General features: G+C 50.5%; 1 protein-coding gene across 3 annotated transcripts in view; it reads right to left on the bottom strand.

Moving 5' to 3' along the window:
• TASOR2 (transcription activation suppressor family member 2) overlaps window positions 1–17,721 on the bottom strand; it is a 93,000-nt gene that overhangs the window by 44,896 nt on the left and 30,383 nt on the right. For all 3 annotated transcript variants that reach the window (XM_075925098.2, XM_089777983.1, XM_025183209.3), the window contains exons 3-10: window positions 15,988–16,083; window positions 14,737–14,809; window positions 11,351–11,442; window positions 9,712–9,849; window positions 9,445–9,569; window positions 9,325–9,344; window positions 9,122–9,221; window positions 472–572 (exon numbers count right to left, since the gene is read on the bottom strand). In XM_075925098.2, the coding sequence (XP_075781213.2) occupies window positions 472–572; window positions 9,122–9,221; window positions 9,325–9,344; window positions 9,445–9,569; window positions 9,712–9,849; window positions 11,351–11,442; window positions 14,737–14,809; window positions 15,988–16,083 (745 nt within the window). The remainder of the gene's footprint in view (window positions 1–471; window positions 573–9,121; window positions 9,222–9,324; window positions 9,345–9,444; window positions 9,570–9,711; window positions 9,850–11,350; window positions 11,443–14,736; window positions 14,810–15,987; window positions 16,084–17,721) is intronic.

Genomic DNA, 17,721 nt, shown 5'->3' with positions numbered 1-17,721 from the left:
GGAAAAACTCCGCCGCATCCAGGGAACACATCTGCTCTTCCGCTTTTTTTGCAGAAGAGCAGACACGCTCTTTCAGAAGCCCTGTCTCCCTCATTCCACGAGGAAGAAGGGCTCTTCTGAAAGAGGAGGTTTTTCCAAAATTTGGCTCAGTATAGACGGGCCAAATTTCAGAAAAGCCTCTTCCGACAAAACTATCGGGAAAAGGTATGCAAATTGCAATCTGTGTACCTTTTTCCGATAAAACGCTGTAGTCTAGATGTAGCCTGTGTCACTGTAGGTGTGATGAGTTAAGAGAGTAACCTAGGATCAGTGATAGAGAAGGCAAGTACTATGGCTCCAAGTTTTGATAGGCCACATGAGAAGTATCTCGTGCCGCCCTAGAAAAAGGGCTGCTTTCAGAAAAACAACTACATAATGAAAAATTAGGAACTAAACACTCCGTATTCCTCCTGTACATGATTTTGTACATACCTTTGTTTTGAGTGTAATTACTTTTCCTAAATGCTGCTTCCGGGAGCTTTTTTTTCAAATCCGACACGCCCATGACATACTTCATTTCCAGTTTGGCTGGCCTATCGAAAGAAGACCCAAAGTGGTGAAGATTCACTATATGTATAGAAGACTTTCAGTGCCAACTCAAATGATGAATGTGAAGTTATTATAGCATCGTGAGGCCTACATTAAATAGCACCCTCGATCTACTTCAGCTACACAAGTAGTGCAGCTGAACTCGACATCCTCGCTGTGACATCTTATGTGCGGTAAGGTCGGCGGGGGCTGCTCTCCCGTTGACACTGCTCCTCCCTTGTCTTGGTGGAGTACCAGCATCGACGGGAGAGCACTCAGAGATTGATTTATCACATCTAAGCAGACAAGATAAATCAACAGCCAGCGGATTGATAGCTGCAGCCTCGATCCATGGTGTCGTGTAGACGAGGCCTACAACTGAAAAGTGGAGAACTTCTCATTCCACTGAACAGAGCTTTGATCTATTGATTATTGTTTGCACGGTTGTAGCTGTACTGGTCCCAGAATATCAGACACACAAGGTGGATGAAGTAGTATCTCTTATTGGACCAACTTCTCTCTCTTTCATCAACAGAAGCTGATCCGATAAAAAGATATTACATCACCCACTTTGTCACTCGTATATCGATTAATGGCTCCCAGAAAAAGAATCCTGAAATGGACATAAGAACATAAGAATGGCCAAACTGGGTAAGACCAAAGATCCATCTAGCCCAGTGTCCTGTCTGCCAACAGTGGCCAATGCCAGTTGCCCCAGAGGGAGTGAACAGAACAGGGAATCATCCAGTGATCCATCCCGTCACCACTTCCCAACTGCTGACAAACAGAGGCTAGGGACACCATCCCTACCCATTGTGGCTAGTAAGTATTGATGGACCTAACCTCCATGAATGTATCTAGTTCTTTTTTGAACCCTGTTAAAGTCCTGGCCTTCACAACATCCTGAGGCAAGGAGTTCCACAGGTTGTTTGTGCTGCATGAAGAAAAACTTCCTTTTGTTTGTTTTAAACCTGCTACCTATTAATTTAATTTGGTGACTTCCTAGTTCTTTGTGTTATGGGAGCAAGAAAGTAACTTTTCCTTATTCACTTCCTCTATACCTGTCATGATTTTATAGACCTCTATCATATCCCACCTTATCCTCCTCTTTTCCAAGATGAAAAATCCCAGTCTTTTTTAATCTTTCTTCATAAGGCAGCCATTCCAAACCCCTAATCAAAATGAATTCGTTTCGGTTGACAAAACCGAATAGTCTTCCCAAAAATTACTTTTTAAAAATAATACTGGTGTTGTCTTCAAGTCGTCATTGTCAAGTCCAAGTCGAGTCTCAAGTCACTACAGTTCAAGTCTCAAGTCGTGTCTTGAGTCCCTAAAGTCACTTTCGAGTCAAATCTCACGTCGAGTCTCAAGTCTTAATTTTAAAAATGTCAAGTCACTTTTGTACAAGCCATCAATATCGGCATTTTCGGACAATTTTTTCACCAAGTCGATTTAACAAAATTAGCAAGTCTCAAGCCGAGTCTCCAGTCACAAACAATGAACCCGAGTCGAGTCTCAAGTTGAGTCACCTAGGCAACTTAAGTCGGACTTGAGTTCAAGTCGTGGGACTCAAGTCAACAACTCTGAATAATACCACTGTTTGGTTTCTTTGACTAGTTTGACAATAATGCCAAATGAGTAATAGTCGCCAAAGACCAAAGCAGGCATCAGAAAGAATTAACAATCCTGGTTACAAGTGATGCCACTTAACAGAGAAGTGTCCGATCTGATGCCTCAGAAATAAAAGCACATCCCTCTTGAGGCAAAAATGGTTAGGGTACAAAGCCCCAGGGATGCCTACTGCAGCCACAGAAACAGGCCCTTGTGTGTTCTGTACTAGCCTCACATGGACACAGCATCACATGTTCTCTACTGACCTGAAGAACCTTAAATAGGGGCAGGTTACAGTGAGAAACCAGCTTTTTGACCTGAAGCGTGGATGCCAGTAGCCTTCTTCTCTGACAGTCCTTGATAAGAACCTCAGCAGAGCAGGAGACAAAACTACTCGCTCCCACTTCGAGTGTTTTTTAAAATCTGTTTTTAACTTGGAGGCCAACACTCGCTCCCTGTGAAATTCATAAAAAGCTCCAGCAAATCTGGGAGGAAAGCATGATCAGAAGGCAAAAGAAAACCCTTCTTGATGCCCCTAAGGAGTGACTAGCTAATCCCTCGCCCCAAACAGACTACACCCCCTCAAACGTGTGAAATTCTTCACCATTACCTAATTTGAAGTACAGATTTTAAACACTTTCTTTAATATCTTATTCACCATTTTCCCAAACGACCTTTCAGCAGTTTGACTTGGTGGCTACGTCTACACTGGCACCCTTTTCCGGAAATGCTTAAAACGGAACAGTTTTCCATTATAAGTATTTCTGGAAAAAGCGTGTCTACATTGGCAGGATGCTTTTCCGGAAAAGCACTTTTTCCGGAAAAGCATCCGTGGCCAATGTAGACACGCTTTTCCGGAAAAAAGCCCCGATCGTCATTTTCGCAATCGGGGCGTTTTTGCGGAAAATACTACTGTGCTGTCTACACTGGCCCTTTTCCGGAACAGGTTTTCCGGAAAAGGACTTTTGCCCGAACGGGAGCAGCATAGTTTTTCCGGAAAAACACTGACAATTTTACAGTAGATCGTCAGTGCTTTTCCGGAAAAGCAAGCGGCCAGTGTAGACAGCTGGCAAGTTATTCCGGAAATGAGGCTGCTTTTCCGGAATAATTGGCCCAGTGTAGACACAGCCTATCAGTATAAGAACCAAGTCTCTTTGCCATAGGAAGAAGAAAGGGGAAAACCAGGAGTAATGTATTGGGCTAAATACTCCGCACTAGACACCTCAGGTAGCACCAACAAAACATGTCCATGGCCGGGTGAAGCTCACCTTCCCCTCTTTGCCAGCTCATCTGGCAGCACGGTGATGGGGGTAAGAATGGCTCTGTGCATGGCAGGGAAGTGGGAGGAGCAGCAGATCAGAAAAGCTAGTGGCTGCTCCCCCCAACACGCCCCTGTGAAAGGTCAGGTGATGAGGGCAGCCCATGTAGGGAGACCAGGTATCAAGTGTGAAAGATCGGGCCGCCTTGGGGGAGGACGTTGTTGCCTACACAAGGCAAAGCCCCCAGGAGTGCGACAGTCCTGATACTATCAGGACATCTGGTGACCCTAAGCCAGTGGTTCTCCAAGTGTGCTTTGAAGGTGGGCCGCAGTGAGGAGCCTGTGCTGGCGCTCCAGCCCTGTGTCCCCCCCCCCCCATGAATAGGGTGACAGCCCCAGGTTCCCACTGCAGGCGTGTGGGGGAGGTTGCTAGGGAAATAGAAGCACAGGAAAATGCTTGTCTGGAGGCTTTCCCCACTGCTCCCATTGGACAGAATCCCAGCCAATGAGAGCAGCAGGGGGCAGGGCCTGGGAGTGGCAGGAGGCATGGTCCCAGGTAAGTGCTTCTGATCTCCCTCATGGCCAGAAACCTTTTCACCCCATCCCCCTCCTGCAGCCCCTCCCACCAAGACCCCCCACCTCCAGCCCGCTCCTGCACCCTCCGTTCCACACAGACCCCCCACCCCGCTTCTGCACCCAACCTCTATGTCAGACCCCCCTCCACCTCCAGCTCGCTCCTGCACCCTCCGTTCCACCCAGACCCCCCACCCCACTCCTGCACCCAACCTCTATGTCAGACCCCCCTCCACCTCCAGCCCGCTCCTGCACCCTCCGTTCCACCCAGACCCCCCACCCCGCTCCTGCACCCAACCTCTATGTCAGACCCCCCTCCACCTCCAGCCCGCTCCTGCACCCTCCGTTCCACCCAGACCCCCCACCCCGCTCCTGCACCCTCCGTTCCACCCAGACCCCCCACCCCGCTCCTGCACCCAACCTCTATGTCAGACCCCCCTCCACCTCCAGCCCGCTCCTGCACCCTCCGTTCCACCCAGACCCCCCACCCCGCTCCTGCACCCAACCTCTATGTCAGACCCCCCTCCACCTCCAGCCCGCTCCTGCACCCTCCGTTCCACCCAGACCCCCCACCCCGCTCCTGCACCCAACCTCTATGTCAGACCCCTCTCCACCTCCAGCCTGCTCCTGCACCCTCCGTTCCACCCAGACCCCCCACCCCGCTCCTGCACCCAACCTCTATGTCAGACCCCCCTCCACCTCCAGCCCGCTCCTGCACCCTCCGTTCCACCCAGACTCCCCACCCCGCTCCTGCACCCAACCTCTATGTCAGACCCCCCTCCACCTCCAGCCCGCTCCTGCACCCTCCGTTCCACCCAGACCCCCCACCCCGCTCCTGCACCCAACCTCTATGTCAGACCCCCCTCCACCTCCAGCCTGCTCCTGCACCCTCCGTTCCACCCAGACCCCCCACCCCACTTCTGCACCCTCCGTTCCACCCAGACCCCCCACCCCGCTCCTGCACCCTCCATTCCACCCAGACCCCCCACCCCGCTCCTGCACCCTCCGTTCCACCCAGACCCCCCACCCCGCTTCTGCACCCAACCTCTATGTCAGACCCCTCTCCACCTCCAGCCCGCTCCTGCACCCTCCGTTCCACCCAGACCCCCCACCCCGCTCCTGCACCCTCCGTTCCACCCAGACCCCCCACCCCGCTTCTGCACCCAACCTCTATGTCAGACCCCTCTCCACCTCCAGCCCGCTCCTGCACCCTCCGTTCCACCCAGACCCCCCACCCCGCTCCTGCACCCAACCTCTATGTCAGACCCCCCTCCACCTCCAGCCCGCTCCTGCACCCTCCGTTCCACCCAGACCCCCCACCCCGCTCCTGCACCCTCCTTTCCACCCAGACCCCCCACCCCGCTCCTGCACCCTCCGTTCCACCCAGACCCCCCACCCCGCTTCTGCACCCAACCTCTATGTCAGACCCCTCTCCACCTCCAGCCCGCTCCTGCACCCTCCGTTCCACCCAGACCCCCCACCCCGCTTCTGCACCCTCCGTTCCACCCAGACCCCTCACCCCGCTCCTGCACCCTCCGTTCCACCCAGACCCCCCACCCCGCTCCTGCACCCTCCATTCCACCCAGACCCCCCACCCCGCTTCTGCACCCTCCGTTCCACCCAGACCCCCCACCCCGCTTCTGCACCCAACCTCTATGTCAGACCCCCCTCCACCTCCAGCCCGCTCCTGCACCCTCCGTTCCACCCAGACCCCTCACCCCGCTCCTGCACCCTCCGTTCCACCCAGACCCCCCACCCCGCTTCTGCACCCTCCGTTCCACCCAGACTCCCCACCCCGCTCCTGCACCCAACCTCCCTGTCAGACCCCCCTCCACGTCCACCCCGCTCCTGCACCCTCCGTTCCACCCAGACCCCCCACCCCGCTCCTGCACCCTCCGTTCCACCCAGACCCCCCACCCCGCTCCTGCACCCAACCTCTATGTCAGACCCCCCTCCACCTCCAGCCCGCTCCTGCACCCTCCGTTCCACCCAGACCCCCCACCCCGCTCCTGCACCCTCCGTTCCACCCAGACCCCCCACCCCGCTCCTGCACCCTCCGTTCCACCCAGACCCCCCACCCTGCTCCTGCACCCAACCTCTATATCAGACCCCCCTCCACCTCCAGCCCGCTCCTGCACCCTCCGTTCCACCCAGACTCCCCACCCCGCTCCTGCACCCAACCTCCCTGTCAGACCCCCCTCCACCTCCAGCCTGCTCCTGCACCCTCCATTCCACCCAGACCCCCCACCCTGCTTCTGCACCCAACCTCTATGTCAGACCCCCCTCCACCTCCAGCCCGCTCCTGCACCCTCCATTCCACCCAGACCCCCCACCCCGCTTCTGCACCCAACCTCTATGTCAGACCCCCCTCCACCTCCAGCCTGCTCCTGCACCCTCCGTTCCACCCAGACCCCTCACCCCGCTCCTGCACCCTCCGTTGCACCCAGACCCCCCACCCCGCTTCTGCACCCAACCTCTATGTCAGACCCCCCTCCACCTGCAGCCCGCTCCTGCACCCTCCGTTCCACCCAGACCCCCCACTCCGCTCCTGCACCCAACCTCTATGTCAGACCCCCCTCCACCTCCAGCCCGCTCCTGCACCCTCCGTTCCACCCAGACCCCCCACCCCGCTCCTGCACCCTCCGTTCCACCCAGACCCCCCACCCCGCTCCTGCACCCAACCTCTATGTCAGACCCCCCTCCACCTCCAGCCCGCTCCTGCACCCTCCGTTCCACCCAGACTCCCCACCCCGCTCCTGCACCCAACCTCCCTGTCAGACCCCCCTCCACCTCCAGCCTGCTCCTGCACCCTCCATTCCACCCAGACCCCCCACCCTGCTTCTGCACCCAACCTCTATGTCAGACCCCCCTCCACCTCCAGCCCGCTCCTGCACCCTCCATTCCACCCAGACCCCCCACCCCGCTTCTGCACCCAACCTCTATGTCAGACCCCCCTCCACCTCCAGCCTGCTCCTGCACCCTCCGTTCCACCCAGACCCCTCACCCCGCTCCTGCACCCTCCGTTGCACCCAGACCCCCCACCCCGCTTCTGCACCCAACCTCTATGTCAGACCCCCCTCCACCTGCAGCCCGCTCCTGCACCCTCCGTTCCACCCAGACCCCCCACTCCGCTCCTGCACCCAACCTCTATGTCAGACCCCCCTCCACCTCCAGCCCGCTCCTGCACCCTCCGTTCCACCCAGACTCCCCACCCCGCTTCTGCACCCAACCTCTATGTCAGACCCCTCTCCACCTCCAGCCCGCTCCTGCACCCTCCGTTCCACCCAGACTCCCCACCCCGCTTCTGCACCCAACCTCTATGTCAGACCCCTCTCCACCTCCAGCCCGCTCCTGCACCCTCCGTTCCACCCAGACCCCCACCCCGCTTCTGCACCCAACCTCTATGTCAGACCCCTCTCCACCTCCAGCCCGCTCCTGCACCCTCCGTTCCACCCAGACCCCCCACCCCGCTCCTGCACCCTCCGTTCCACCCAGACCCCCCACCCCGCTCCTGCACCCTCCGTTCCACCCAGACACCCCACCCCGCTTCTGCACCCTCCATTCCACCCAGACCCCCCACCCCGCTTCTGCACCCTCCGTTCCACCCAGACCCCCCACCCCGCTCCTGCACCCTCCGTTCCACCCAGACCCCCCACCCCGCTCCTGCACCCAACCTCTATGTCAGACCCCCCTCCACCTCCAGCCCGCTCCTGCACCCTCCGTTCCACCCAGACCCCCCACCCCGCTCCTGCACCCAACCTCTATGTCAGACCCCCCTCCACCTCCAGCCCGCTCCTGCACCCTCCGTTCCACCCAGACCCCCCACCCCGCTCCTGCACCCTCCGTTCCACCCAGACCCCCCACCCTGCTCCTGCACCCAACCTCTATGTCAGACCCCCCTCCACCTCCACCCCGCTCCTGCACCCTCCGTTCCACCCAGACCCCCCACCCCGCTTCTGCACCCAACCTCTATGTCAGACCCCCCTCCACCTCCAGCCCGCTCCTGCACCCTCCGTTGCACCCAGACCCCCCACCCCGCTTCTGCACCCAACCTCTATGTCAGACCCCCCTCCACCTGCAGCCCGCTCCTGCACCCTCCGTTCCACCCAGACTCCCCACCCCGCTTCTGCACCCAACCTCTATGTCAGACCCCTCTCCACCTCCAGCCCGCTCCTGCACCCTCCGTTCCACCCAGACCCCCCACCCCGCTTCTGCACCCAACCTCTATGTCAGACCCCCCTCCACCTCCAGCCCGCTCCTGCACCCTCCGTTCCACCCAGACCCCCCACCCCGCTTCTGCACCCAACCTCTATGTCAGACCCCTCTCCACCTCCAGCCCGCTCCTGCACCCTCCGTTCCACCCAGACCCCCCACCCCGCTCCTACACCCTCCGTTCCACCCAGACCCCCCACCCCGCTTCTGCACCCAACCTCTATGTCAAACCCCCCTCCACCTCCAGCCCGCTCCTGCACCCTCCGTTCCAACCAGACTCCCCACCCCGCTCCTGCACCCTCCGTTCCACCCAGACCCCCCACCCCGCTTCTGCACCCAACCTCTATGTCAGACCCCCCTCCACCTCCAGCCCGCTCCTGCATCCGCCATTCCACCCAGACTCCCCACCCCGCTCCTGCACCCTCCGTTCCACCCAGACTCCCCACCCCGCTCCTGCACCCTCCGTTCCACCCAGACTCCCCACCCCGCTCCTGCACCCAACCTCCCTGTCAGACCCCCCTCCACCTCCGCCCCGCTCCTGCACCCTCCGTTCCACCCAGACCCCCCACCCCGCTTCTGCACCCAACCTCTATGTCAGACCCCTCTCCACTTCCACCCCGCTCCTGCACCCTCCATACCACCCAATGAGTTTGAAAACACTGCCCTAAGCCAATCTAAGGAAGTAAGGGGTCTCCTTCCCCCCTAAGCAGGGGTACAAGTAAGCTTATGACTGAACTTTTAGCTTTTCCATCTGCTTGAAACTGGAAACAGCCTAAAGGTGCCAAAGGACACATCTGTGTCTCCCAGCACCAATGTCAATATAGCCTCAAAAAAGGGTTCATTTTTTCCCTGTTTCACTCTGCGGCTCGCCAAACTCAGTAAAAGGGAACATATACTTACAGGTGTATGGGAATCACAGTGCTATATGGGGACTTCAGGGCGATATCACACAACAGATGCCCTTGAATAGAAAGCTGCCCTCTCCATGGGCAATAAAATACTAAAAATAAAATGAGAAAAAGAAAGGTTACGTGTAAATAAAAACCAGGCAAATACAGCTGCATTTCAACATAGCATATCAAACCAACAAGAGACTCTCTTACCTTTATTTTCAAGTTCGTTTCTAGAGAAAAAGAGGAGGGGAGAAAAAAAAGAATGCTTAAAAGTGGGGAAGGAAAAATCGCACCTGATTGAATGTTGTACAGTAATGCAAAGCTGCTTACATGCTTTCATAGTGTAATGCTGGCATTCTTTTAGGTTCAGTGTACTGAAAGGCTATTATTACATAGGGACAGATCTGTCTAGGGCGCTCCACAACACTGTCACTGGCAAATTCATACACGTAATACTGGAAAGAAAGAAAAAAACCCAGATGAAAGAGAATGGCTTAATTCAGCAGCACCTGAATGCAGCTCTTCATCCCACCCCGATTTCACGTTACGCTCAGAAACATTCCCTCACGCAGTCGCTGCGTGGCCAGCCCCTCGTACCTGAGTCAGTTCGAAGGCCCGAAAATGACTAGTCTCCGAGGAAACATTATTTATATTCACAGAGATATGGCAGTCATATCCAGGAGTCGGATGGGTGTAATTCGCTGTGTGGGTCTCCGGCACAAACTTGACCTTTCCCTGTGACAAACATAATTGCACACACACACAAAAACCACGCTGATAAAAATGCTTCATGCAGCAGCTACCCACCCGGGTCAAGAACTTTGCTGCCCGTCCCTGACGCTCAGAGCTCTCTATAAAAGGTGCCGTGCACACGTTCTCCACAACTCCCTAAGCGAGAGCCCTAAATGAGGAAAACAAGAGCGAGTTCCATGCCAGGGCCTGCGGAGCAAGGGAAGCAGGTGGCGGGGGGATGGAGAGTCTATGTCTCCACACGCTCACAGGGAATATGGAGGAATACAAGGAGAGTACTGATGGAACAGAGCCTGGCACAAAGCGTGGGAAGGCTGCTGGGAAATTTGGGAGTGGCAAGGAACTTCGGAGTTGTCTTTTCCACCCTGCTCATTCTGCTCCCTCATTTCTGCTTGGCCATCAACGCCCCTCCCACTACTCCCTACTGCCAGGAGGGCTCGGAGCATGCTGGCCATGCATACTCTGGACACCCACAGAGAAGGGAGGCAAGAGAAGGCACCTGAAATCCAGCACCACAGCATGGCCAGGAGGACAAACTTGCAAACAGCTGACCCGCAGGTGTAACCCACACACTGTCAGGGGGTGATCCGCTGCCGTCTAGTGGCACCAAGACCACTTACAGTGAGAATAATGCATCCGCTTTATAGCCTGAGCTAAGCACCAGCGGGCTTTTCCCTCATGCAGTAGAGCAGTGTTTCACACCCTGGGGCTCCACGAAGCGAAAGTAAGGGTTCCGTGAGAACGCAGCATTCCCCCAACACCTCTTAAAGACACAGAGTCTATTTTGCACTTTTTTTTTTTTTGGCTCCATCAATTTTAGTGGGGCTTTATTTTTTATTGCTTGACAAATTTTACCCTGGCGTTCCTAGGGGTTCCTTGAAATTCTTTTAAGCTGAAAAGGGTTCTGCGGCCAAATTAAATAGGGAAACACTGCAGTAGAGGCTCATGCACTAAACTCCAGAGGTGCCAGGTTCGATTCCGCCTCTCAGCACTACACAGGTACAACCCAGCCAGATCCGTGACACTAAAAAGATTGTCAGCCCAGGTGACATTGCTTCCTGAGATACACGTGTCAGAGCCTTCATGCTTGGAAGCGCTCTCGTTCTGCCTTCAGATAGGAGTTGGTGTGCAGCGCCAATCAATTTACACTAAGGCCCCTTTATTGGCACCCAAAAGCTGAATTTGCCATGTAACTCTAGCAGGGTTGTAAGTAGGGCGTTGTGGAATGAATACTGAAAGTCTTTCCCAGGCAAAACTCTCCATGATATCTGGTAATGCCCGGAGCTCAGGTGTCATGATGCACCATTCTTCTAATTAACAGGCACTAATTACCCTGGAGTCCCAAAAAAGGCATCACTATAGTGTTGATTTTAGATTATATCAATACTAGGGCAAAACATACCAACAGTAACATTTTTATTTTGCCTGCTGCTATATGGGAGCTTTCATTAACTAGCCTATGGGGGGGAAAACTATCAAGTTTTACCTTAATTAGTTTAAAAATGACAATACAGCCAGATTTTCCATGATACCAGGGCTTTGGATGAAGGTAGTCTGAGTACTTGGAAACATACGTCCCTTTAAAAACATAAAATAGAAATATATTTAATATCTTTTTGGAATTCTGGATGATAATTGACTAAATAAGAAAATCCCAATGAAAAACCTCTTGGTACTGTACGAGTTGTTTTGAGTAAAACTTTAAGTTTGAGCTTAACCTACCTGAAAAGTGTCCCTTTGTACCCCAAGAAAGGTTCTTAAAGGATAAACTTTGACTGCTCAGTGATGTTTGCTATTGTGCATTACATTGTTTGTATAGGACCCAAGCATGTTGGAAGATCACATGATTACTTTTCACCCCTCCCTAAACCTTCAAGCCTCATAGGAGGGCTGTGTCTAGACTGGCAAGTTTTTCCGTAAAAGCAACTGCTTTTGCGGAAAAACTTGCCAGCTGTCTACACTGGCCGCTTGAATTTGCGCAAGAACACGGACTTCCTACTGTCTGAAGTCCGTGCTTCTTGCAGAAATACGATGCTGCTCCCGTTTGGGCAAAAGTCCCTTTTGCGCAAAGCTTTTGCGCAAAAGGGCCAGTGTAGACAGCTCAGATTTGTTTTGCGCAAAAAAGCCCCAATCACGAAAATGGCGATCAGGGCTTTTTTGCGGAAAAGCGTCCGTGCCAATCTAGACGCTCTTTTCCGCGAATGCTTTTAACGGAAAACTTTAACGGAAAAAATCATGCCAGTCTAGACGTAGCCCAGATGTGTAGGTTACAAGATTTTCCCAGTCAGACGTGTTTATATACATTTCAAAGTTACAATTAAAGGGTATGGATTTATTTTGGATATGTGTGACTACGGTGCCCCTCACGCACCACTGAACGTAGGACCTTCTCCTGCGAGTCATTCGACTGGCTTGATAGGAGTACTTAGTGTACGTTTTTCAGGATCAGAGCCATAAACCCGATGAAAGGGCACAAAGTGCTCAGTATGTTGGCCTGACACTGAGGGGCTTAAAACTTGATGGATTATTAATTTGGAATTTACATAAGTAGGAGAGTTCAGACCAGATGTAGTATGTGGTGCAGAACTGGATCTGGCCCACCTAACACTTTGATCTGGCCTGTGGACTGCACCTGGCTGCTTGTTATTTATATTCTGCTGCCCGTAGCACTGAATTTCCAGACGGTGGCTCAGGCAGGAGGAACTTATTTAAATGGCTCCCAGCTCCCGGTCATGGCGCTACCCTGGTGGAGGCCAGAGCTGTGAGCCCTTTAAGTACTTGCAACAATTCTGGGTGGCTGCCAGGCAACGTGGTAGTGGTGAGGCCGGGAGCTGCAAGCCCTTTGCTGTGTTTTCACTTCAAAGTCTCCAGCCCCAGGCAACTTTGGGGGTAGGTTGCCCCTAATCCCGCCCCTTCTGTCCTAAGCCCCGCCTCTCCTGCCCCAAGGCCCCGCCCCTTCCACAGATGGAGCCGGCCCGTGACCACATACCAAAATTAATGAAGTGGCCTCCCTGTGAAAATAATTTCCCACCCTTGATGTGGTGTTTTCCGAGAGGTTATTTTTATTCAGCTTTCACCTGTGTTAACTATAGGGGGGCAGTCTGTGGTTTAGGACAGATTAGAGCAACTCCTTCCTAATCCCCTTCTCTGTAACATCTATATGCCCCTCAGCTTCCAGATAAAATAACTCTATTCCATGACACAAGGGAGCTTTATGTGAGTCAGCATCTGCTACCTGCTTTCTCTGTGGGAAAAATCCAACAGTGCTTACAACCAAAAATACAAGATAGCTACCAACAACTGACAGAAACAGTATCTTTGACATCACTGCCTGCATTTATCCCTTGGTTTCCATATACAAAAGGATGGCAAGAGAACTGAGTGCGATTATGTGTTTGACTTTATATAGGCACAATTTCTTGGTAGTTGCTAATGTGCAAACCATCAGAAAACAATGAAACCATGACACATCTTGAATTACTTTCCACAGAAGGAGCTAGGTACACAAATATTATGCCACGAAGGAGAAAAAGCACTAAGAAATTTAAAGATGTTGGTTACTTTTCTGTTTTAGCATTTGTTTTCATGCAAGCCTTTCCCCAAATAAAAATAAAAACACGTTTAAATTATCAGAAATGTAGTGTATGATTCACTGCAACGCTTCAGTTTTATGCCTGTTTGAGAATATTTTTTTTCAGTGGAACCAAAAATTGATTTTAGCTTCCTGATACCAACAATAAAATGTGTTTAAAACAAAAAGTATAATGTTAACAAATATGTCTTCCTGACTTCAGATGTTAAGAGGCATCTTCTCAGGGTGTTTTTGTTTGTTTGTTTGTTTTTGTTTTAACTGTAGGAGGTAAAATTGATGTAAAACACGGATTCACACTTTGGAATTTCAGTTATGAATATCAGTGGTCCCAGTCATCTAGATCTGCTTGTCCTATTTTGCTTTACAATGAATGAAATGTGTTAAAGTGTCAGGTTCTAACACCAACAAAGTAAAATTAAACAATCTAAAGCAAAAATGACAACAGAAGCCATTTTTTCCAGCTATTTTTTACATGACAATTCACCCTCAAGAAGTTTTAGTTAAAAGAGCAAAAATCCATGGGGCTTTATCATCACCCTCTTGAAATGAACCTGACTTTATGCAATTTATTTAAAAATTCTCATTGTCATTGTACTAATCCCAATCCAGTGGTATTGCATACACAGACAAAGTCATTCTAAACTTCCCCATCAGTTATTGGAAAGTCTCTAAATCTGTGGCCCGATCTTGCAACCATTTATCTGAGCCTAGGATTTACCACCAGGAGAGGGTCTATTGACTGTTAATGGGATTACTCACAATGGTTAACCCCCTCTCATGTATCTTTTGCAGGATCAGGTCCTTAAATGGACAGGGAATGAGTTTTTTCTGTGTTTTGTAAAGTATGCAGTGCTAGGCACTGTATTATTATTACAAGCCGTAATACCAAGAACAGGCAAAATGTAACAGATCTGCAAGGAATTCTGGTCAAATCAGTGGTCGGTGCAGAAGAAGTTGATTTAAATGTTGGTTTTTTTTTCTAAACTGTTATTGAAAAACCTGAGCTGAAGAAGAAACATGATGAAAAGATCATCTCAATAGCTGTCAACCGTGTTAATCTGTCGTGAACTGCCTTACAGGAAGAAAACAACACTGATTGCTTGATCCACACAACTACTGAATTAAATTTTTAAAACATTCGAAATAATAGATCGTTATTTTTTCCGCTTTCAAATAAATAAAATTAAGTCATAAAAGTTCATTTGTGTGTTTTTTCAAGAAACACATTACAAGAAGTTAGTTATTCCTCTCCCTCTCCCGGTCCCCACCCCATATTTTACCTTTTGCTGGATCACCTAGCGTGGTAAGGGAGCTGGTGTTTATACGAAGTCCATTCTGACAGACCGCTTTTGCCTTCAAAATAAGTTATAGTCTTATTTATTTAAAGATAAGATGTTTAGCTATCCAGACACTACTGTAACAGCAAACATACTTTCCGCTAATAAATGCATTTAAGTATTGCAAATCAGTTCATTATTTTCACATCCACACGACACTTCTGATCTGCATATAATTAAGGACTGATGGAGCATTCATTAAAAGTCAGTGGAAAAACGCAATAGATCCGGTCCCAAGTTCTGAGAGCTATTTATCAGATCTGGGTATGACATTTAATTAACACACCCAAAATTTTATATTCATGCAATACACTGTGCTTGGGAAGTTTTTAGAAAATTCCACCCCCTCCACAAACATCTCGGCAGACGGAAGGCTGATGTCTTTCCCTTTCTTATGTTCTTAATTTTCTAACACGTTACTTCCACAACCTACAGAGGTCCTTCAAAAGGATGCTTGTAAACTCCTGTCTTCTGTCTCTGTAGTCCTTTTTCATTCTAAATCTGAGCTGTTTATCTCATGTCTGCACTACAGGCAGTCCCCGGGTTACCTACAAGATATGGACTGTAGGTTTGTTCTTAAGTTGAATTTGTATGTAAGTCGGAACTGGTACATATTGTAGGGGAAACTCTAGCCAAACATTTCTCCAGAGCTCAGTTTTATTCTCCCACACCTCACTTCCCTCAGTCCTTTATTCTCAACCTGAGGTGTCTGCCTAGAAAAGCCGCTCCGCATCTCCCTGGTCCGCTGGGGGGGGACGCTAGCTTCGCGTCTCCCTGGTCTGCTGGGGGGAAGCAGCTAGTGCAGGGTTGCCTCACCCCGTTTGTAAGTAGGGATCCGATGTAAGTCGGATCCATGTAACCCGGGGACTGCCTGTATTCTGCAAATTCACCAGGGGAAGGACAACACCTTTCCCTTTGTTTGCACATCTATCAACACTCAAACAACAACAGGTTTTGGGGGTTTTTTTTAAGTCAGGAATAACTGTCAGATCCTTTTTACAGGCTAAATTCTCCTCTGGGCTACTTATAGAGTGATAATCACAATGAAGAGGCAGTGCGGATTACAAAGAGAAACTGAACCATGCATGAATATTTCTAATGGATTTCCTTAGGCAAGGTGCCCCATTGAAAGTGAAAGTACTCAAGGATGCTGCCTCTCTCGATTTGCTGTGTTGGACAATCTTTCCGTGTTACCTCTTTTTCATTATCAAACAGAAGAAATGTGTACGTCTCTTCAAGCTCCTCCTTCGTATAGCCACTCGCTTCCTTTTCTTGGATAAAAGATTTGTACTGCGGAAAACACACACACACAAAAAGCTGGTTATTTTATACATTCCAAGAACGAGACCCATATTAATTTTGTGAGGTAGGGAACATTAAGCATTTAGCGCGAGTCTACACTAGGGAGTTATTTCAAAATAATCCCCCTTATTTCACAGAATCATAGAATACGAAGACTGGAAGGGACCTCGAGAGGTCATCGAGTCCAGTCCCCTGCCCTCAGGGCAGGACCCAGTACTGACTAGACCATCCCTGATGGACATTTATCTTAAATATCTCCACAGATGGAGATTCCACAACCTCCCTGGGCAATTTATTCCAGTGTTTGACTACCCTGACAGTTAGGAAGTTTTTCCTAATGTCCAACCTAAATCTCCCTTGCTGCAGTTTAAGCCCATTGCTTCTTGTTCTATCCTCAGAGGCCAAGATGAACAAATTTTCTCCCTCCTCCTTGTGACACCCTTTTAGATACCTGAAAACTGCTATCATGTCCCCCCTCCATCTTCTCTTTTCTAAACTAAACAAACCCAATTCTTTCAGCCTTCCTTCATAGGTCAAGTTCTCTAGACCTTTCATCATTCTTGTTGCTCTTCTCTGGACCCTCTCCAATTTCTCCACATCTTTCTTGAAATGCGGTGCCCAGAACTGGACACAATACTCCAACTGAGGCCTAACCAGCGCAGAGTAGAGCGGAAGAATGACTTCTCGTGTCTTACTCACAACACACCTGTTAATGCATCCCAGAATCATGTTTGCTTTTTTTGCAGCAGCATCACACTGTTGACTCATATTTAGCTTGTGGTCCACTATCACCCCTAGATCCCTGTCTGATGTACTCCTTCCCAGACAGTCGCTTCCCATTCTGTATGTGTGAACGTCCCCACTACCAAGCCCGTTATTTTGAAATAATGGGCTGGCTATTTCGAAATCTGCACTCCTGCTTTCCTCGGGGAGTAACACTTATTTCAAAGCAGCTATTTCGAAACAGTGGTTGTGTGGACACGCTGCTGCTATTTTGACGTAACCACTTTCCAGAGTCATTCAAATTAATTACTCCCCAGTGCTTCCTGGGGCTCTAAGTCGAGGTAGCGCGTCCACATTAACGGAGCCTGCCTCGGACTTATTTCGAGGCTCCCCCACAGTAGGGTTACGCTATTTCGATTTTATTATTTCAGAAGTTATTATTTCAAATGTTGTTATTTTGAAATAATTTCCTAGCGCAGATATGCCCTTAGATAGTACATTTCATTTAAAGGTCTTACCTTGCTTTACAATAGTGTTTCTCAACCTTTTTTTAATAAAGTACCCCTTTAAAAATATTATAAGTACCCCCAGTACCTACTGTTTTCAGACACACACATTTTTTTTCTACCATTGCAACACATTTGTTTAAACAACTTAATTGTAGCTGGGTTGGTGATGACATTTTTGGGTGTAAAAAGTACAAAAATAATAAAGCGCTGTAAAACTTAAAACAAAAACTCAAGTTTTCTCCAAATTTCTGGTGTGTTGACGTACCCGCCAGATGTCTCTCGAATACCCCTGCGGGTACTTGTACCACTGGTTGAGAAACACTGCTTTACAAGCATTAACTAAAGGTAACTAAAATCCTTTTTCTTTTTCCTTTTTTTTTTTTACTTCAAAAAG

Source organism: Pelodiscus sinensis, chromosome 1 (assembly GCF_052426305.1).
Source record: "Pelodiscus sinensis isolate ZL-2025 chromosome 1, ASM5242630v1, whole genome shotgun sequence".
Taxonomy (NCBI): Eukaryota; Metazoa; Chordata; order Testudines; family Trionychidae; genus Pelodiscus; species Pelodiscus sinensis.
The sequence above is the reverse complement of the archived record's forward strand: the minus strand, read 5'-3'. Positions and strand labels throughout refer to the sequence as shown.